We start from the raw sequence: 21,569 nt of genomic DNA, 5'->3' as shown, positions 1-21,569 counted from the left end.
AAAACGGAAGTTGCGCTGTGTTCATCACGTACATTGTAGGACTGGTTTTTTGTTACGGGGTGTACTCGATCTCAAGCGCGGTCGTCGCTAGTGATAGCCACGTGAGTGAGCATGACCTGCTCTACGGTGACGACGATGCAAATACCCAGCAGCATGTCAACGGAGATGAGGAAAGCGGAGCAGCTGCTAGCAACCAGCCAGGTATCAGTTCTTCGGTCAACACAAGCCTCAACGACCGAAGCTTGGGTCGGGGACTATCTTCCAGGATCCTTTCAGGGCCGCCGCAGGATCGAGATTTGTATAGCGGAATCTTCGCACATGACGCAACTCGTGGGGAAGAACTATTACAACACTACCAAGAAGCTAGGTGTACAAGCCTGCGAATGGCAACAGCCGAGTCGGATGAACGTTTCGCATATCTTTTTGGGAGGCTTCCGTGAGCGGACGTACGTATTGCTAGCAATAATGGCGATTGGGATGGATTGGTTTGGGCATCATTTTGGCTTTGTCGCCAGTCTCAGGAGGCTTCGCGAAAACCCTACAGCATCGTTTCTAACCTGTCATTGGCCACTATGATGATTAGCTCTCGGAGTCTGAGTGTGTATGATACCAGTTCCCACGGCTTTTGTTGTAGATGACAAATGACGTGTGAAGGCGTGGTGGGGTCGGCGTTTGTGCCCCTCCGACAGGGTCTTGGATCAGAAAAGTTACTCGAAGAAGGCGCAATTTTACATTTCTAAGCAAAATACTGCGCCCCGTCGTATAACTTCGCGCAAACAGCAGTGCGCGCTTTCCTGTACCCAGATCTCTCTCACATTTCAGAAATCGAATCAAAAAGCCAACAACATGGCCATTACGAACCCCACGCCCAACCAGCCCCAGCACGACGAGGACGATATCGACGTACATGATGTGGACAACACTCTAGACGCCGAGGAGGCGGAAGAGATTGTGGAGGACGATGGCGACGTGCCCATGGACTCAGACGACGAGGGTGACGAGGGCCGCCAAGAGATGGAAATGGAGATCAACCTCCAAAACGACTCGGTCGCGCATTTCGACGAGCACAAGGACAGCATCTTCTGCATAGCGCAACACCCCGTACACCACGAAATCATCGCGACAGGAGGCGGCGACGATGTCGGCTACATCATCGACGCGTCTTCAGCCGCAGCGGCGCAACCGAGCAGCGACGGACAGCCCACCGAGCGCGAGGGCCTGAAGAGCATCTTCACACTCGACGGACACAAGGACTCGGTCAACGCCATCACATTCACCCAGCCAAAGGGACAATTCGTCGCGACAGCTGGCTTGGACGGAAAATTGCGCGTCTGGCAGGGCGTCCCCGACGGCAAGAAGTGGAAGTTCCTGGCAGAGGCACAGGAGGTCGAGGAGATCAACTGGGTCATCCCCAACCCGTCGCCCGACCACCCCAACGTCGTCGCGCTCGGAGCCAACGATGGTTCAGTGTGGGTGTACCAGATCAGCACAGAGAAGAACAACGAGCTACAGGTCCTACAAGCATACTACCTCCACACCGAGACCTGCACTGCCGGCACATGGTCGCCCGACGGCTCGCTCCTCGCTACCATCTCCGAAGACTCGAGTCTATACGTGTGGGATGTATTCGGCGATGCCGCATCACAAGGTCTCACAGCGACTACCGATTCGCAGGCCGTGGTAGGCCTGACAGGTCTGGACGAGCGCTTCCGCGTTGAGGGCGGACTATACTCAGTCGGCATCCCGCCCTCGGGCGCTTTCGTCGCAGTCGGTGGCCCCGAAGGTCAAATCCGCATCGTCGGACTCCCCCGTCTTTCTCTCGCTGCGCCCGCGCAAGCATCTACATCATCGAGCGGCGGAGGCGCAAAGAACAAGGCTGGAGGAGGCAAGCAGGCTGGCGCCAAAGGCGGAGCTTCGTCAGCTGGTCAAGCCGGACAGATCTTGGCAAGTCTCCAAGCCGGAAGCGACAACGTCGAGTGCATGAGCTTCTCCTCTGCACCACTCACTCTCATGGCCGCCGGCAACGTCGACGGCTCCATCACCCTCTTCGACACCGCACACCGCTTCGCCGTCCGAAGGCGGATAGAAGACGCACACGCCGATGACGAGTCACCACAAGCTGTCGTTAAGCTCGACTTCGTCGCCAAGGAAGGCCCCGGAGGTTGGCTATTGACCAGTGTGGGATACGACGGTGTTTTGAAGCGATGGGATGCACGAGGTGGAACGGCTGCAGCTGGAAAGGGCCTTGTAGGCGAGTGGAAAGGACACCGGGGAGGTGGTGAAGGAGGAGGTATCATGGCCTTTGTACAAGGAGATGGCGAGACAGTCGTCACGGCGGGTGACGACCATGTCGCGCTAGTTTTCAAGACGCCTTTGACCCAGTAGATTCTATACATGTCACGAAAGCAACCATCCCGTACGAACGACATCTCATTCAATCATGCCCATCTATGTGGACGCCAGCGTCACCTTCTACAGCACATAATCTTACGAAACGAGTCAAACAGGTACCACTACACCCCCGGACCCGCTAGCCATAACCGCCGTTCTCACGGACACGTCTGTATCGCACCGGGCAAAGTCTCCACTGCCATCAACACTTTGCCAACAAGTTGCTCCATGTGGACGTTTTTGCTTCACGCGCACTTGCTTTTCTCTGGTAGGAGCTATTGGACGCCGGCTAGAGTGCTGGCGGTCGTGGTCTAGATGGAATGTACGCTACTGTATATGCAGTACAAGAGCGTGTGTGTGCGCGGAGAAACAGAGTAGAGAGAGGAGTTGGGTGGAATCAGCCTGCTCTGAAGCATGAGCCCAGCCTTTTTGTGTAGCCAGTATCTGGATCTGGTACGAGCGTGGCAGTGTAGTTTCCATGTCGTGTGTGGAATCGAGACGTAGAGGGATGTCAAAGATACCTAGGTACTAACATGGACTACTACTACTACTGCGTCTATTCCAGCCCGTTCTGATACCAACATGGACAAACTAGCACTTTGTCAGGATCGCACTGCTTGCGCGACGAATGCAACTTTGCACTGCCCAGACGAGTCTACATGAAAGCACTTGATGTACAGTAGATCTACCATTTACAACAGTAAAAGAACTTATCCCAGCAATTCACAAAGTGCGGGTACAGCACCCAAGCGCAATGTCAGCCATGATCCTATGGCCCACGGCCCAAGAGCCCGCTTCGAATCGTTCCAACGTTCCCTTCCAGAACAAGTAACCACGTACCGACCGTTTCGCCACCGCGCAGCCCGTTGGCGCTTTCCCCAGAGAACTGTGAGATTGGCATTCAACGGTGAAAGTCGCCTCCCCTTCCTTGCTTGGAGGCAGAGAAGAATCTGGTGTTGTGTGGGGTCCCTTCAGCCTTGTGACGTTTATGTATCTCCACTCACTCGATGTATCCACCTGCGGGTTACGGATGCTCATCTTCATCTGCTATCTACCGAGATACCTCCATGCGAGATTCCTGTTGCGGAGGCGAATATACGTAAGAAGAACCGAATTGAGATTTCTTGCCTGCAAGCTGCATGCCTCGTGGGATAGTGGAGGCCCTGGACGGCCTGTCCGAGGCCGCGCCGGAAAAGTGCTCCCTGGCCAATGGGAGATGGGTTACCTTTTGTAGACGATCACTTCGCGTACACATGTAAAGCGACAGACATGCTTACTGAAGTACGACAAGGGGTAGTCAATGCAAGGTCGTCACTGTCGAGGAGGGAATTTCGTTGTCGTCGTGCGGGGTCGCGGAGACGTCAAGAGACGACAAGTAATGGCTTCGCAATGAGGCTTACGACACAGGCTCATACTCCCTGCCTCCCAAGAAATGATCGAAGGAGGAATCTACTTCGATTCGCTTATCTGCAGTATCCTGTCCCGTCCCATTACTTCACAATCCCTCACGTATACTAATCAAGCGAGGCGTCTTCGCGGCAAAATCTTCCGTCAGTCTACTACGCCCTTTATTGGCCAAGACTCGGATCCCTGAGAGGGGGAAGCAGCAACGCAACTTAGGCGCGGTAGAATCGGCTGATATGACGCAATAACGGGACCCCGTCGTCAGCTGGAGACGACGGTGTCAAGGGTGAAAGATGCGGAATTCTGAGTACGCTAACCGGGGGGAGAAAGGATGGAGGAACCCGGATCTTCACCTCGCATGAACAGGGTGTCGTATGCTACGCGATAGGCAAACTCGTCCGTAGCTAATGAAGGTACAGAAAACTTGTGAAGCTCGCGAAGGAAGAATGTTGGAGCTTCGTCATGCTGCTCGGAATATGTATAATCATTCCTGCTATGCAAGATTACGCAGGCAATTTCCGGGAATGCTACTGCAGAGACGCGTACGAAGGCATACAGACTTGCCTATCTGTGCACACACCTGTCGTATCCTACTCAGGTGCTCTGCTCCGAACCACATCTGCAGCAGTGGGTCTTATTCCCTGGCAAGTATGACATACGGCTCATAGTTCAGCACATCATAGCATCCTAGGTGTGGTAAACCATCAAAACTCTACGCGAGCTGAAGATCTAGCGTGCTCGGCTTCGAACGTCACTGATGGGGCCAGAGTAGCGAGTTGACCCACCGCGTACCTGGAATGGGTAGCTGTAAGCGCATCACTGCTATGCTAGCTGCTTGTATGTCTGTTTCTGGACAGTCCTACGGCGGGGAAGACCGCGCCGTTAAGAAGGGCCGAATTGTCATGTGGGAGGCTATTCGTATCAATCGTGATGGCCGGCAGAAACGCTATTTTGGCGTGCGAACTGTTGAATTCCGCGGGTGTTAAACAGTTGTCCTATACCTCGGGACCAAGATAGCTTCAATCCGGGCATTCTTTCCGTGGGCCAATGAGAGTATCGCATGCTGTGTGATACCCGTCTGGGGCTGACTGACGTGTGACAGGATGTGGGGATTGCTAGACAAAGTCGGTAAGCGAGGCGCGATCCCAACGACGTCCGTGGAGTAGCAGGGTCCGCGTTATCGGAACCTGGATCGATTGAGCTGAACGGAATGAGAGTACGGTGGATCACTGGGGAGAGGTCATTGTGTTGCTGAATATGCTCATTCATATCGAAATGACTACCTGAAGAAGATATGCAGTAATCGCCTTTCCGTTTTTATACTTTGTAGAATCTAGGCAGTACACTCGTACGCGATGGGACACCAATCCCATCAACCGCTCAAACGCCATGTCGTCGAAATCGTGGCCACTGCAGCAGGCAATATCAGGCAAGCTGGTCATTGTAGCAATGTAGAAAAAGAAAAGAAGCTTTTGGTTGCCCAGAGAAAGGCAAAGCCCAGGGGTATCGTGAAATCGTTGGAAGAAGTGAAGAACAGTGACAAGCCAGCAGCCCACATTGCATATCAAAGGTCAAGGCAGAGCGATGTCAAATGCATCAATACTGGAAAGCCTTGGTGGCGAGAATGTGCAAGTTGGCTTCCTAAGCCTCCATGTCGTCCATGTCTTCGTCGGTAAAGTCCTTGAGGAGCTCGAGCCCATGGAAATCGTCGACATCGGCGGAGCTCATGGAAACCATGCTCGGCTGTCGTGCGTGTTGGTTGGAGAAACCGGGGCTCTGCACATTGGAGTTCTGCATATGGGGGCTCTGGTTGCTGTGGCTATGTCGTGGTGTTGCGTGGTGGCCAGGCATACCAGGTGCAGGGGCGTCCATGCCGAGAAGGCCGCCAGCGCACCGCGCTAGATACTCGTCGACAGCCCAGAAGCCGCAGCCAGCGTGGCGCAGAACTTCATTCTTCAGGTCGAGGACTTCTTCGCGTAAAAGCGCAACGTTCTCCTTGAGCATCTTGTTCTTTGCGGAGAATTCGCGAGCGCGTCCCTCGAGGCTGCCGATGTACTCCTTCTTGCGCTGCCTGCACTTGTGGGCAGCTACACGGTTCTTCTCGAGGTGCGTCTGGCGAGCGGACGATACTTGGAAAGGGTAGCCGTCTGCAGTGTAGGCCTCGACCATCTGTGGCTGCGACTTGGGCCTGCCCCGCTTGCGCTTCGGCGGCTGAGGGTTGCCGTCGGCGTTATCCTGTTGTTGCACAACGGGGACGCTAGGCAGAGAGCCGGCAACCGCGTCTTGATTGGCCGAGTCCTGGCGGCTGGTGCGTCGTCGCTTTGCAGGCGGCATCTGAGGAGAGGCTTCCTGCTTGGGCCAAAAGACAGTCTCGTTGCGGAGTTGCTCGACAGGAATGGACGTCTCGCGCTCGTTCCGAGCGTCCCGAGGGGCGCGTGCTGGTGAGGGCTCCTCAGGCGGGGTGACTTGGCCGTAGCGCTCCATGGTGGCATGTGTAAGCAGCGAGGGTGGAATGGAGAAGGCTTGCTGGGGAGGCATTGAGGTGGGATTGCTGAAGGCGTTTGCCCACTTGTCCTGCTGGGAGGGGCCATTGAGGCTGTTCATGGCTGTGAAAGCGTCGCCAGCCCACTCAAACTGTGGTTGCTGTTGGATTGCTGTCATGGTGGACGACGTTGTTTGTTGTTGGTGTGGTGGGGGCACTGAAGGTATGGTGCGCAGGCCTGAGGCGGGAGGTTCCTTATATGGGCAGGAGGGTCCGACAGAGCTTATGTGATCAAGGCAAGAAGCAGCGGGCCAGGGCAGTTGTGAGGGAAGAAGGAAGAGAGCCGCGGGAGCAAAGATCGCCTGGCATGGGATTTCAAACAATGGGGGCTTTGGCAGCATGCGGAACTGAGGAAAGCGATTCAAACGAGCAGGGGCAGGCCTGGGGACCGTGCGATTGGTGGGTTCTGCTGTGCGTTACGTAGTGCGCCTTCCCGATCGACGATGAAGAGGCAATCGCTACCTAGCCCGCACGCCAGCTCGAGAATCTCGGCCTCTAGCGTCTGTTATGCTCGATCGCGATGGCCTGCCGCGCCCTGCCAGCTGCTGCCACTACTGGAGCCCGTCCGAATTTGCGTCTTTACAACATGCGCTTTTGCAGTTCCGCCATGACCAAGGCGGGACAGTCCACTTGTTTAGCCATCCCAGTTTTCTCAGCCCAAACTACTGACCAGGCACCTAGCTCGACACAATGGTAGACAGCTTTCGCCGCCTTAGATTGGCTGCGAACCTCGTTTGCGCTACTCCGAGCGGTCTCCGCCATGCGAGAGTGGAGCGAGGCCTATGACGTTGTAACGGCTCGCTCCGCGGAACACGTCCGGGCTGAGAGCTGGGCCAACCGTCACGCTATAGCTCCACATGGGACCGTTCACGGCAATCACCTGGAAACATGATCCCACCCAATCACCGACGGCTCTGCATCCTGCTCCATCACATCTACATTCGACGATAGCTGTCTCCGAGTAGGAGTACTGCTTGTACATCTGCCGTTGCTCCTCTGTTCCAAAGTGCATTCGTCACCATTGTCGCCTCCAACGCAAATGCTCCCGCAACGGTGCTAGTGTGTACCAAGGCACAGCGGTAGACAGCTGGAATCAGCCCAGACCGTAGCGCACGATAACGGCAGGCCACGATGCTCCACAACCCATGTATTCTGTCGATCACAAAGTGCAAGCCTGTTGGCCCAGACGAGTTTCGCCGCCCGGTCCTACAGACAGGGTTGCAGAGTGGCGCATCGAAAAGTTGGCTGCCCAACATGGGAAAATTGCGAAATCCCATCTTTTTGCTTTGAAATCCGATCAGACCCCGCCCCAACCTTGCACACCTTGCATCATCGCGCCTTAGCTCCATGTGCCAATCACAATCAAATCCCGCTTCCTTCACTATCCTCACATCCTCACTCGTTGGCATGCATCTCGACGCCGCTTGCTCACAGTGAGCTCACGTCTTGCCTAGATCTCTTCGCTGAACAGTACCGCAACCTATAGGAGGGGCCTCTTGATCAATTCAGGCCCTCCACGATGATAGCCAAAATGCGTAATCCCATTCGTTGCCCTAAGTAGCTTTACATGATATACCCCAGCATCGCTGTAAAGTCTAAAAATGTGGGCATCTGTATCAACCCGAAAGTCGAATTAAACGATTACTCAAATCGTCACTCACTCAATGCCCAACGAAAAGCCAAGGTATCGATTACCGTCACAAGTTGTAATGATACGCTATTTGCCGGGAGACCTCTCATGCCTCTGTCACCTTGTGACACCCCACGAAGCCTTCGTACAACGTGGACGCTTGGTCCGACGTGCTTGACGCGCCTAATAATGTTTTGATAACGCGCTGCACCCCGAGAACAGCTTTCGGTAGTGTTCATCATTATGTGGCGGTGTCGAGAACTTCGACCTTCACATGTCATGTATACCACTGTTAAACTCGCACTATTCTAAGGTTACTAGCGACAGCGACTCTTTTGAAGGAGATACTCGAGCCAAGGATTCCATGTTTAAGATGCAACCACCGTATTTACTCGCGTCGTTGCCTATGTGCAGTTGTTCGAAAAGTGCATGTCTATTGGGAAATGAAGGCAATAATCCAACGCTCAGCGGGAGGCGATACCTGAAACACTGTAGTGCCAATAGAAAAAAGGCAATGAAGCTGCTTGAATAGACCTCGGGAGTGTCCAACACGTGCCTCGCTGTGCTATCAGCGCCGGGAGAATGCCTTGATTCATCTTACCCTGTCCTCCTTTGATATTCACGTTCAGCGGAGCGGTTTCACGATAGGGAAGCTAATACACATCATTGGACGACCTCGGGAGGTTTCCACAATTGTATCACGTGGTTCCTCGTTGATGCAATTGGGTTAGCGTGTCTTGGCGGGAAAGCGCGACGCGCATCGCGTCGTCGGCGCAACAGTAGGAAAACACGCTCGCTCACAACCACAACCACGACCCCGCTATGTCCTGAAAAGCGCCATCACAATCGCATACACGTCGAACGCGCGACCGCACACATCACTCAGTCCGACCACTCGCGCATCGCGATTGCGCTCAACCGCCGCCATGGGGTACATCAAGCAGATCACGATTCAGGGTTTCAAGAGCTACAAGGAGCAGATGCAAATCGAGCCCTTCTCGCCCAATTGCAATGTTGTCGTTGGCCGTAATGGATCGGGAAAGAGTAACTTCTTCGCCGCCGTGCGCTTTGTGCTAGGCGACGATTACCACAACTTGGGTCGTGAAGAGCGTCAGGCGCTGCTACACGAAGGATCCGGCTCAGCAGTCATGTCAGCATATGTCGAGGTATGCTTCGACAACACGGAAGACCGCTTCCAGACTGGCAAACCCGAGTTCTTTCTCCGCCGTACCATCGGCGCAAAGAAGGACGAGTATTCAGTCAACCGCAAGAACGCTACCAAATCCGAAGTCATGCAGATCCTCGAATCCGCTGGCTTCTCGCGATCGAACCCCTACTACATCGTCCCGCAAGGTCGTGTCACGGCGCTCACCAACATGAAAGACTCTGAGCGCTTGAAGCTGCTGAAAGAGATCTCCGGCTCCAACGTCTACGAAGAGCGACGCGCCAACAGTCTCAAGCTTCTGTCCGAGACCGAAAACAAATGCGGAGCTGTCGATGGTGTAATCGACTCCATCAACGGGCGTCTAAACGAACTCGAGGGCGAGAAGGAGGAATTGGAAGCGTGGAGCCGGAACGACAAGGAGCGCCGGTCGTTGATGTACATTTTGAAGTCCCGGGAGGAGGCTGACCTAGAAGCCTTGATTGAGAAGATCGACCATATGGAGAACCAGGGTCGTGAGATGAAGGAGGCCGACGAGGCAGCATTTGTACAGACCGAGGCCGACATCGCGCAAATTGACATGGATATCAACAGGCGAAGAGGCGACTTGGACGTTCTGCGGGAAGATCGCGTACAGTCTGAACAAGAACGCAAGTCAGCGACACTGGAGAAGGCCAAGATCGAGCTCGAGCTCAAATCGTTACAGGATAACCAGTCGGCCGCCCAACGAACGAAGAAGTCGCGGGATACACAAACGAAGTCACTCCAACAACAGATACGCGCACGAGAGACCGAACTCAAGAAGCTGATACCCCAATACAACGCAAAGAAAGAAGAGGAAGAAGCCGTCAGGTCACAGTTGCTAGAAGCTGAAGGCCAACAGAAGCGTCTCGAGGAGAAGCAGGGTCGGACAGCTTTCTTTACAACCAAACGACAACGAGACGATGCATTGCGCGCTCAAATCGAAGAGTGCAATGCTGACCTTAGCCGCCGCAAGGCTGTTCTCATGCAGACTAATGAAGAGATTACTCAACTGGAGAGCGACGTTGAGCGTCTTGAAACAGAGATCGCTGAACTACGATCAACCATTGAGGGCGAAGGAGACGCTAGTGTCAACCTTTCAGCCAAAGTCGAGCAGGCAAAGGATGCCTACAAAGCGGTACACGACGAGCAGACGAACCTCTACCGAGAAGAAAACAGGGTCAATACTCAACTTACAAACTCGCAAGCCGAGCTTCGAAAAGCAGAAAGCACGTTCTCTCGACTGCTTGATCATGGCACTAGTCGTGGTCTGGAGTCTCTCCGTAGATACCAAAAAGAGGGGGGGCTAGAGGGGGTGCATGGTACCATTGCAGACCTACTCGATGTCAACAACGACTACAGAGCCGTGACCGAAGCAGCAGCTGAGGGTGCGCTCTTTAACGTTGTCGTGGATAATGATGAAGTCTCCAGTAAGCTGATTGATCGGCTCATCAAAGACAAGGGCGGACGTATTACTTTTATTCCCCTTAATCGCATCCGGGCTCATGATATGAACCTTCCTGCGACAGGGGACATGCAGCCACTTTTGCCAAAGTTGAGGTACGATGAAAGATTTGAGGATGCATTCAGACATGTGTTCGGCAAGATCGTTGTCTGCCCTGACTTGACTGCGTGCAAGAAGAACGCAAAGCAATACAACGTTCGTGCGTACACTCTTGACGGAGATAACGCTTCGCGCAAGGGTCAATACCGAGGAGGTTACCACGACCCGTCCAAGTCAAAGATTCGGGCTTACCAAACATTGGCCGAGATCCGCACACAATATGATGAGCTGCAGCAGCGCAAGCGAGATATTGCCACCGAACTTGAGCAAAAGCGTCAACAGCTCACTGCGGCACTCAGCGAGGTTCGACGGCGGGAATACGAGAAGGACAAGGGCGAAAACAGCTATGCGCCTATGCGGGAAGAAGTACGAATGAAGCAAAGAACCCTTCGAGACATACAGGACAGCCTTGCTAGAAAGAGGATGACCGCTTCAGCACTTCAGTCAACAATCAATCAGCTCGGCGCACAACAGAGTGACTGGGAGGCTGAGATTGCTTCCAAGTTTGAGAAAGCGCTGTCTAACGATGAGGAGCAAATGTTGATCACACTTCGAAGCACTGTACAAGACTTGAAGCGGCAATTCGCACGAGCCAAGGAAGAGCGCGCCATGCTAGAATCCCAAAAGGACGAGGCTGAGCTCGATCTCACGGAAAATCTCCAGCCAGAGCTTGATAACATCCTATCACAACAGGGCGGCGCAGGCGGGTCTACGGGCCAGTCGACGCGTTTACGAGAATGTGAACGAGCTCTAGATGCTGTCAATCAAACCATTGCGGACCTCGACCAACAGATCCAAGAAATCGACGCCCAGATTGAAGACATCCGGGCCCAGTTGAGCGAGCTGGAGAACTCAAGAAACGAAAAGGAAGCTAGCAATAGGCAATTGGCAAAGGCTATGGCTAGGCAAGAGCAGGCCATGTCCAAGAAGGACTCCGATCGTAGTCGTTACACAGACCGACTAGCGGAAGTCAAGCGGGATATCCGTGATCTGGGTACCCTTCCTGAAGATGTCAATCGGAAATACACTCGATGGGACACCACAAAGGTAAGCTTCACTTTCGCCTCTTCAAACCTGCACACAGCTGACATTACCACAAGGTTACCAAAGAACTCACCAAGGCCAACCAAGCGCTCAAGAGCTTTGCCCACGTCAACAAGAAAGCATTCGAACATTACGAGAACTTTACGCGCCAGCGACGGACCCTAACAGAACGCCGCGCCGAACTGGACACATCACGCAAATCCATCGAGAATCTCATCAATGTGCTAGACCAGCGCAAAGATGAGGCCATCGCCCGTACCTTCAAGCAAGTCGCCGCAGCTTTCGGCGAAGTTTTCCAGCAACTCGTTCCCATCGGCCGCGGTCGCCTCATCATCAACCGCAAATCCGACCGCGACGCACGTGGGGACATCTCCGACGACGACGATATTGAAGAACAAGAGACCCAAGGGAAGAAGAGCAAGGTCGAAGAGTACACAGGTGTGAGCATCGCTGTATCCTTCAACAGCAAGCACGACGAGCAGCAAAAGATCGGCCAGCTCTCTGGAGGTCAAAAGTCGCTCTGCGCGCTCGCCCTCATCTTCGCTATCCAAAAGTGCGATCCCGCGCCGTTCTACCTCTTTGACGAAATCGATGCCAATCTCGACGCGCAGTATCGAACTGCTGTTGCGCAGATGCTGGAGCGATTGAGTGGCCATGGTGGGAAGAACGCGGATGGAGGTGGTCAGTTCATCTGCACGACTTTCAGGCCTGAGATGGTACACGTGGCGGATCGATGCTATGGTGTTACCTACACGAATAAGACGAGTAGCATCGATGTTGTTGATAGAGAAGCGGCGCTTGAGTTTGTCGAAGGTATGCAGAAGGCTTGATATGGGTATCAGCACAAGCATTATGCAAGTCGATGAAGGAAGTGTACTATGGAACTGTATGAGTCTTTTACGCAAGAGGAGGGTGCGCTTGTTTTGTGTCAATTCACGGTTTTCATGTGTGCGATTATGGCGACTGGACTGGGAACGTGTTCGTAGGACTAGTCAGCTATGATTCTTCTGTCTTTATTTCCTGAAGTCCGTAACTCTACTCCAATCTGTGTTTTGTGCAGTGTAATGTACCGCGAGTTTGCCAGTCTGGTTGAAAAGGCGCGTTTACTACATCTTGACCTTGGACAAAGCAGCAAGAAGAAAGCTTGATTCTCAACCTTTTGGGTATTGGTAGAGAGCTATAGTAGATTTGAACGACTCCTTGATGATACCCACTTGCTCTCATATACTCATTTCAACGATTGATACGAGGGCTGGCGCAGCTTCTCTGGTAGCAGCAACGTGATCGACTTGTCAAAATGGGGCGTACGGCACCTGCTCACTGGATGCACACTGGAAACAAAACATCATTATGGATGTAAGCTGCTGTCTACAAGCCTCTTTCGTAGCCTGTGAAGTTCGCCTGACAACCAGCGCGCAGCCTTGGCACTGGAGTTTGAGTCAAGAAAAGCAAATCCGACTGGAAGTCTGCTCAAATCAATTTCCCCCCGATTTTGTTCTCCTCCTGACCATAATCCGAGGCGAAGGTGAGCCAACTGCCGCACGCTCGAACAAATTACAGCCAAACAGCGACGTGCTCGCTCTTCCTTCCGATGTTGTGTCTCTACACACGGCGACGGTACCCGATCTATTGATTATCAAAGCCGTATCGTCTCTTCTAGACCCTGTCTCCTGCCTCGCATATTGCAAATCATGCCATATACTGGCATTGATCGGTGTCGCGAATAGGCAAGTTCGAGCAAAGTGTGGGTTTCGTGCTGGAAGAGGTCGTCTCGAGATCGGGTTCTTCGCTGTACATCGTTGCATGTACACAGCTGAGGGGCTTGGCCTATGCGCTTCGAAAAGAGGAATTCGTGTCGAGAATCGGGGTTTACTAAGGGGATCGCGAGAGGGGTATCCACGAGCTAGCCGTATTTAGCGCTGACGGGTTTATTCCGGCAGTTCGGGTAGCGGCTTCGTGTTTTTGTCCGACGACAACACATCTCTCGCATCGTGATCACTGGTACTTGTGGCTGAATAGCTGCATCTAGGTATTGATTAACGCCGAATTTTGCCACTGTTCGCGCGTCCGGTCACGCTCGTAGACGTGGTTTCGACGTATCGTCTCTAGTGCAAGTGTGCTAACGCCCGACATGGACCTCTGCGTCCAGCCTTCGAAGTAAGCGGTAGCTTGATTGCGCTGGCTAGGTTCAGGGGAATGCTGTGCAACTAGCAGCAGAGGCGTGGCCATGCGCATGTATGCGCACCCAACTGTATGAGTCTGCAAGTACTGCGAGGCCAGCAGTATAGATGTGTAATCATCGGATAGGGTCGGAAAGCCATCTGGATGTCGTGGCGTAATGAGGCTGAGAAGGATGCGAGCAACGCTGAAGTATGCCACGACGAGAGCAGTGAAGGCGTCGCGAAAGTGCCGAGTTTCGGTCGAAGTGTCCTCCCAGAACAGCAACTTATCCGTATCCACTGCATCGTTCACATACTCAAGCCAAAGCGCCTCAATATTGCTCTCAAGCACGGTGTGAGCATCAAGGCCAGATTCTGATTGCGATGCGCCGGTCTTCCGCGCGACATAGACGTCCACCAGGTCGGATACATAGCCCATAAGCGTCTGAAACCGAGGTAACTCAACGTATCTCAATGGCCCGTACAAAATGCCTTGTATTTGGAAAGGTATCCTTTTGCTATTTCCGGTCAGATTGATGAATGTCAATTGAGTCCGGAGATGATCTGCAAAAGAAGTACAGTGTTAGCGCGCGTTACGTGTTTCTCCCGTACGAAAGAGACTGCCCTCTTGAGTTTCAGACAGGGTGTGGGATACAGTCTGAAAGGGTACATCATCTTCTCCTCCACGAACAATACAATGACGACCACAGCAAATACAGCTAGGCTTTATCGCATGAGGAAACTTACAGAAGATCTGACACAACGCCCCTTGTGAGCATTGTTTTGGTGTAGTCAATTCAAGCATCCGAACAGCTCCGAAAACGTGAGAGCAATAGGCTGCGGCGTTGGTAGATTGCATAGCTTCAAATAAACTGAACAGAACGCTCGTAGACACCATATGTACCGTGACTTCTTGCTTGGTATGTAGGCGGGAGACGAATCGACTGTGCGCCCGTAGGGCTTCTCCGTACATCTTCCATGAGTACTGTGTAAGTGCCATGTTCCCGCTTTCGGCAGCGCAGTAGGCAGATGCCGTAGCCTGTGCAGCCGTTGTCAGTGCCTCATTTGTGCCATCTGTTGTCAGAACAGGCAAGCTATGCAGCCAAGTACGTTGATTCCGAATGTCTTTGCTTTCGCCCTCGGATGTGAAGTGAGCCATAAAGTGAGCATAAAATGCCTCGGTCACCACTGCTCTTTGCGAAATCTGATACGACAACACTTGGTCATAAGGCACCCAGCTCAGCGTAGACGATTCCGCGCTCTTGCTTGTTAGTCTCGACTTGCGCTTTCTCATTCCGTGTTTAGCAATGTTCGTCATGTCTACGAAGACGGGACCATCTGGTAGTCCGGGGCAGTTGTGACCGGTGCGAATGCACATGAGACATTTGGGAATTGTCGCATCGCATTTGATGCGTTTCTTGCGGCAGGTTGCACACGAGTTGGTTCTTGCAGGCATTCAGAGTGCTGGGAGAAGTTTCAAGAGTAAAGAGGAAAAATGATGCATGTACTAACGGTGCTGCCTAAAGTTTCCACGGGGTGAAGCGATATCGGGAAGTCCCATCACATGCTAACGTAAAACAGCAAGCTAGCAGAAGCTTCTAGATTTGGGATAGCGCGACCCACTTTTACAAGTTCTCTAGAACTCTTCTCTATCTTTTGCGCTTAAGCCTAAAAAGTCTTTTTATAAAAGTACTTTAGTTATATATATTAAAGAAGAAAATATTTAGTAATAGTAGTTTACTAAGCTATTTATCTAAAGTAGTTATCTTTATATATACTTATAGTAGTAAAAAATAACTTTATAATAAATATATAATAAGTTATTATAATAAGTTTTATAATAGCTTATAAAGTAGAGATAGCTTATCTAAAACTAAATATAAAGTCTAACTAGCTTATATATAAAAGCTTCTCTACTATTACTTTTTTTATCTTTTTATTATAATTATAAGTATAATAATTCTTTTTAACTACTTTAACTACTATTTTCTTATTATTACTAATACTTAAATAGCTTATTTTACTTTTTTAGTCTTTTTTTTACTTTTTAAATATAAAATTATCTATTATATAGCTTTATTTCTTAAGAAATCTTATAATTTATATTATAAAGAAAAGAAGTAAATAAAATATATACTTAAAATAAAAGTAGCTATCTTTTTATTTAAAAAGCTTAATAATAGTATATAATTTACTTAAGTAATAGCGTAAAGTTACTAATATCTTTTTTAATTTTTAACTTTTTTAAATTTTATACTAATAAGCTTAAAAAGCTTAAAGTACTACTTTAAAAGCTATTTTTAGTATAGCTATAGCTAATATATACTAAGTAATACTTTTTTAAAATAGTAAAAAAAATTAAGTAGTAGCTAGTATTAGTAAATATAGTAATTAATTACTATAGTAAGTAGTTTTAGTAAAAGTAAAAATAAAAAAAGAGTATTATAAGTTAATTTTATAGCTTTATAATATTTACTATTTATATAAGTAGCGTTATAAAAGAAAAAAATCTACTTCTAGACTAGCGCTTTAGTAAATAAAACTAGAATTATATTAATATATTAAGGTCTCTAGAACTCTTAAGCTAAAGCAGATGTCTCTTGTTAGCGCGAGCAAATAAATTTTGTTAGACATTCGTTTTTAGAGTAAAGTTGCGAGAAAAATGCTGCAGTGTGTGCGGATCAGATGGGCGTCTCAAATTCGCGAAGACGGAGTTGCCTCGGGTGAAACACGTGCTGCTCTGTACGGCTATGTGCTGGCGGGATTAGCATGTTCGCGGAAACACAACCGTACACTTTCGTCCCCTTACATTCACGCAGAAGATAAATCGGCTCGTGTTACGAAAACTGACGCCTGGGAGCTACCCAAAAGATATGAGGTGTCGTCGCTGGAGACACACCAACAAGAAAAGGTATGTGAGTATCCGCTATTTTACATTGATCCCTCAATGTGTACAAGTGGTTTATCTGAACTCTCAACAGCATAGAAGCGAGGTAGGAGCCACTCCCTTGCTAGGAATGACGTACGCGACCTGCATCGCGCGTACGGCTCAACGGCGTGTTGGCTACCTAGGCATATTCAAATAGCACGACAACCCAAAGGCGTTCGCCATTCTTCTCTAGCCCTGCACATGCTATAGTTTTTCTTGCTTCATTTTCTTTCCGTGCTGCAGAGAATTGACAGCTGGGGATGCCATGCGGTCTGGCAGGCAACTTCCGCGGGGAGTGGCCGCCCTGCCTTCGATCCCGATCCCGACGAGGCGAAACCTGTTCAAGATTTGCCGCAGGCCTGTATAATGGGCCACTGCTAAACGCATCCGACTATATCCACTCAACTTGAAGCCACAACACGACGCTGTTTCGGACAGTGGACTAATGTAGAGGACTATGATTGGTGGGTGAACAACCGCCTATCAATCCTCTGAAGGGTGCGTTTCTCCCAGCACCACCACTACCACGACCACCAAACAACGATTCGTTACAATTCGCATATGCGTGCCTGTCTATTGCCTTGATTCGAGACATCAAGCCACACAATCCCATACCTCTTCCTTTACCGTGGGTCACCACCCTTCGCGCCTCAGGCCGTCCTGGCAGATCCGTTTCCCCTCATCGCTCCCAAAACAACCAGGCTCACGGAGACCTTGGCCGGAACCCAACACGTGACTGCAGTCGCTCCCCTGCGAGCTGCATCTGCACTGGCAGTGCGATCCTGTACTGAGTTCCAATCACCGTCGGCCTGTGCTATGCAACGAGTCCCGCTTGGGCAGTCCAGCGATGGACAGGGTAGGAAGATCGCGATCCAAAAGGCGCCGGTGCCGCCGCACCAGGGCAACGAGAATGCAGAAAGATACGAGAAAGAGGAAAGAGTGTCAGTCACTCTAGCCTACATTAGTACACATTGTGAACTAACTCGTTTCTCCAGTGCAAGGGCATGCAAAACGTGCCGCAGACGAAGTACACAGCCGCATCCCTCCTTATTTAATCGTTCATGCTGATAATCCCGCTCCAGAAGTCAGGTGTTCAGGTGATCATCCGCGTTGCGCCAACTGTGAACGCAACAACTTAGTTTGTGTATACGATCCAGCACGTCGGGATCGTCTTGGAGAGTATGTTTAGATGAACCATCCAATATTCGACTTACAAGCTGACTTTACAGGGCCATGAGGTTGAATAAGAACCTCGTTAATCTCCTAAAAGAACTAGAAAACCGGGTCGATGAAGCAGACAAAAAGGCCATTAAGCAGACATTACATGATGTATGTATTCCGTCACTTACCTCGTTACCTCGGAGTGTGACAAGGCTACTGCTGACCTTACTTCTCCAGGTTGAGGATGATCTTGTTTCCCTGGATTCCTTACAATCCGTCAGAACTCTGGGAAAAAGGCCACGCGAGCAATCTGCGCAGAGAAAAGAGCCAGGGGATGGCCATCACGGAGAAGCCCTCGTAACTGCATCCGTCGGCTCCAACGAAGATCTCGACTTCCTTGACGAGGATTTGATGCGCAACCACGAGTCGAGAGAGACCGGCTACATGGGACAGAATTCAGAGGTGCAATGGCTACGAAGTGTTCAGCGTCAAGCAGAACGTGGCAACTCAGACCCTCAAGGGCAGCGATACGGGCCTCCAGGCGCAAGTTCGGCAGCGATTGACGAACGATCCGAAGCTTTGCACGAACGAAGACAGAATGCTAGACCGGGCTCGATGCAACACATAACGGACGCGACTTTCTACCTGGACGGCGATGATATCGAGGTCGATATTGCTGTAGATCCACACGAGATGCCTGGCCCAGATATCGCTGAGAAGCTCTTTGATTGCTATCTGGGAACTGTACACGGCACATTCCCTCTCATGCCCGCCAACTTCGAGGACCAATTTCGACGCTACATTCAATCTCTCAGGTACAGAAATCCGTATCAAATCCCCCCACAATGGCGTGCGACCATGAACCTACTTTTCGCTATTGGCGCCAAATACTCTCATCTCATTGGTGCCGAATGGCGAGGCGATGAGAGAGACCATCTCGTATACATGACACGAGCTGTTCAACTCTTGGGACTGAAGGATACTATATCGTTCCTGGCAGCCCCCAGTCTGGGCAGGGTTCAAGCAGTAAGTGTCCATCTCCATTCAGCCCTCCTCAATGTACCTGACATCTTGAACACTAGACAGGAACATTGGCGTTCTACTTCCTTGTGATTGGACACGTGAGTAGGGCCTGGATCATGAGCGGGCTCTCCGTCAGACTCGCCTTGGCACTCGGTTTACACCTGCGTAACGAGGACGATTCGATGAACGACTCTAGGAGAGAGCCGTTGGTGAAGACGTGGTGGTGTTTGCACTCAGTCGAGTGCCTCGTTTCCTCCATCACTGGTCGGCCTCCGGTCATTGGAAACGAGGATTGCACTGTAACATTGCCACAGTACGAACCTGGATCTCCAACGCGAGACACAACTGGGGCGCGACGACACTCTCGCGTCCGCACAAACTACAGCTCACCTCAGACTGTTGGAAGTAGCGCCGCCTCCGACTCAGGCCAAAGGAATACGGATGGAAGCCACTATTTGCATACATATGTCACCTTGACTATCATTTCACAGAAGGTCCTTCTCAGCCTATATTCGCCCCGGACCGCAGTCCAATCTTGGGAGGTATGTGTGAATGCGATGGTGTAGTCGCCGACAAACAATCCTTGTTTGTGTATAGGACATTCTGCTGACTACTATATCTATAGTACGTACAGACGAGGATTACAGAGCTGCTCAAGGAACTAGAGGACTGGGTCAAGACAGCGTTACCATCCGATGACATCCGTCCGAGTAACTCCACCCAACGACCCGAACTCAACCGCGAACGTTTTCTCCTTAGAATCTACTACTGGAGTACGAAAGTGCTCATCACGCGGCCCTGTCTCTGTCGAATCGAGCGAAGAATAGCAACAGAGAGTTCCAAATCCATGAACTTCAACGCCGAGTCAGCAGAGACATGCGTTGACGCAGCTCGAAACATGACGATGCTGTTCCCTGAGCAGCCAGATACACAGTTTATCTACTCGCAAGGACCGTGGTGGGATTTGGTTCATCTCAGTAAGTTTATCATGACATGAGAAAAGTCTAACAAGTGCTAACGTTCTTTCCACTAGTCATGCAATCAGTAGCCGTGCTGCTGCTGGAGATGGCCTATGAGGGCAAACATCTAAAGGATGAGAGAGACGACATTCTGACATGCATCAAGAAGATGATACGTTGGCTTCGTGCTATGAAAGTAAGTGACCCAGTCGCTGCTCGGGCTCATGATGTCGTCTACAAGATTTTGAACACTTGTGCGCCTGCTCTTCGGGAGCAAGTCAAGGAGCTGATTGCCGACGATACTGGATGGACTTCTCAACCCGCAAAGCCTACACGCTCTGCACCGCAGTCAACCTCCTGGGAGGAAATGCCGCCAAATTTCCCACCCCCGCTTTCCCAGGATCACTTCATGGACCCGCTACTTCCGTACCCTCTGCCAGAACAACAACCAACGTCCTTCGCTTTCGGAAACCCTTTCATGACGAACTTTGATCAAGGCGTACCTCTTGTCGATATGCAACAGCTGTGGTGGCAGTCAGCGCCCTTGAGTCACCTGGACTTCAATCCTTCCACGATGAACATGTCACAGCAGCAACTCATGCAACAGCAAATGCAGCAACAGATGCATCAACAGATGCAGCAGAGCGGTCTCGCCGAGCAGGAAGATATGCAGGGCTCTTCTTGATCGTCTCGCTCGCAGGAAGGGGAAACGGATTGGCGGTGTAGTTTCGGGTTCAGCAGCTTTAAAGCGAATATAGATACTTGAACATCAATAGAAATACCATTCTTTCCCCTCAGCCAACTAAACTCATCGCACCGACACCTTCATGCATGTTCATACAAGACCAAAGCCTTTGCAACGAAGTCCCAACTTCATTCCACTTCACTCTCCATCGACGGTCTCCCAAAACTCGACACGGACTAAGTTCCCATATCCAGATCAGCGAGCATTCCTCCCGAGCAACCTGCCAACATTGACATACCTCATTAGGCGACATAGTCCTGTAAAATACAAAAGCCCTATACGCGGGATCGTATTCACCCTTGACCATCATTTTAGAGTGATCTACAAGTCACAAGTCATCAACACCCTTACCTTTGCATCGAGGAGCCCAGACGACAAGAAGCGTGCTAGCGACCGATACATGGCTACAGTGCTATCCCATATCCACGCCACCACTGTCCTAATTGGCGATATCGCGTAGAGGAGATGGGTATTGGCAGCCGCGCATGAAGTGCGAGAGGAGGAGCTTGGGTATCCGCATGAACGCGGGTGCCATGGCTAGTGCAGTAATGGGTCGTCGGCAGATAAAGGTTCATTGGGAATGCAAAGCCTAGGTAAGATTGAAGTCAAGATGAGGTTTTGGCTATGCATCTCGTATTGCGGAATAGGTTCCCGTGACCAATCATGCTAGCGGAGGTGCGCCCAACGTATGAGAATGGTCACGCCATTGGAAACATTGCAAATGTGAAGGGCGTTGGCATGAAGTAGCCCACAAGATTCTTGTTATTGCAATTTACAACTAACCAACATAATCGTAACAGTCTTATGCAAGTCCATCGTTACTTCGTCAGATCAA

At 51.0% G+C, this 21,569-nt stretch overlaps 4 protein-coding genes across 4 annotated transcripts; 3 read left to right on the top strand and 1 right to left on the bottom strand.

Moving 5' to 3' along the window:
• Positions 1–846: 846 nt before the first annotated feature.
• On the top strand, positions 847–2,385 carry J4E88_009077 (uncharacterized protein; the record flags this gene model as incomplete). Its single annotated transcript, XM_049402682.1, has 1 exon — positions 847–2,385. One exon carries the CDS (start codon positions 847–849, stop codon positions 2,383–2,385), a length of 1,539 nt encoding a protein of 512 aa, XP_049251537.1.
• Positions 2,386–5,436: 3,051 nt separating this feature from the next.
• On the bottom strand, positions 5,437–6,456 carry J4E88_009076 (uncharacterized protein; the record flags this gene model as incomplete). Its single annotated transcript, XM_049402681.1, has 1 exon — positions 5,437–6,456. One exon carries the CDS (start codon positions 6,454–6,456, stop codon positions 5,437–5,439), a length of 1,020 nt encoding a protein of 339 aa, XP_049251536.1.
• A 2,437-nt stretch (positions 6,457–8,893) lies between these two features.
• Positions 8,894–12,588, top strand: J4E88_009075 (uncharacterized protein; the record flags this gene model as incomplete). Its single annotated transcript, XM_049402680.1, has 2 exons — positions 8,894–11,761; positions 11,815–12,588. 2 exons carry the CDS (start codon positions 8,894–8,896, stop codon positions 12,586–12,588), a joined length of 3,642 nt encoding a protein of 1,213 aa, XP_049251535.1.
• A 5,168-nt stretch (positions 12,589–17,756) lies between these two features.
• On the top strand, positions 17,757–20,674 carry J4E88_009074 (uncharacterized protein; the record flags this gene model as incomplete). The annotated part of the gene is made up of 7 exons (XM_049402679.1): positions 17,757–17,787; positions 17,986–18,025; positions 18,076–18,175; positions 18,245–19,033; positions 19,090–19,572; positions 19,665–20,007; positions 20,064–20,674. 7 exons carry the CDS (start codon positions 17,757–17,759, stop codon positions 20,672–20,674), a joined length of 2,397 nt encoding a protein of 798 aa, XP_049251534.1.
• Between the last annotated feature and the right edge of the window lie 895 nt (positions 20,675–21,569).

The sequence above is a fragment of the Alternaria novae-zelandiae genome (genome assembly GCF_023758075.1).
Source record: "Alternaria novae-zelandiae strain BMP 2774 chromosome Unknown scaffold_22, whole genome shotgun sequence".
In the NCBI taxonomy this organism is placed as follows: domain Eukaryota; kingdom Fungi; phylum Ascomycota; class Dothideomycetes; order Pleosporales; family Pleosporaceae; genus Alternaria; species Alternaria novae-zelandiae.
The sequence above is the reverse complement of the archived record's forward strand: the minus strand, read 5'-3'. Positions and strand labels throughout refer to the sequence as shown.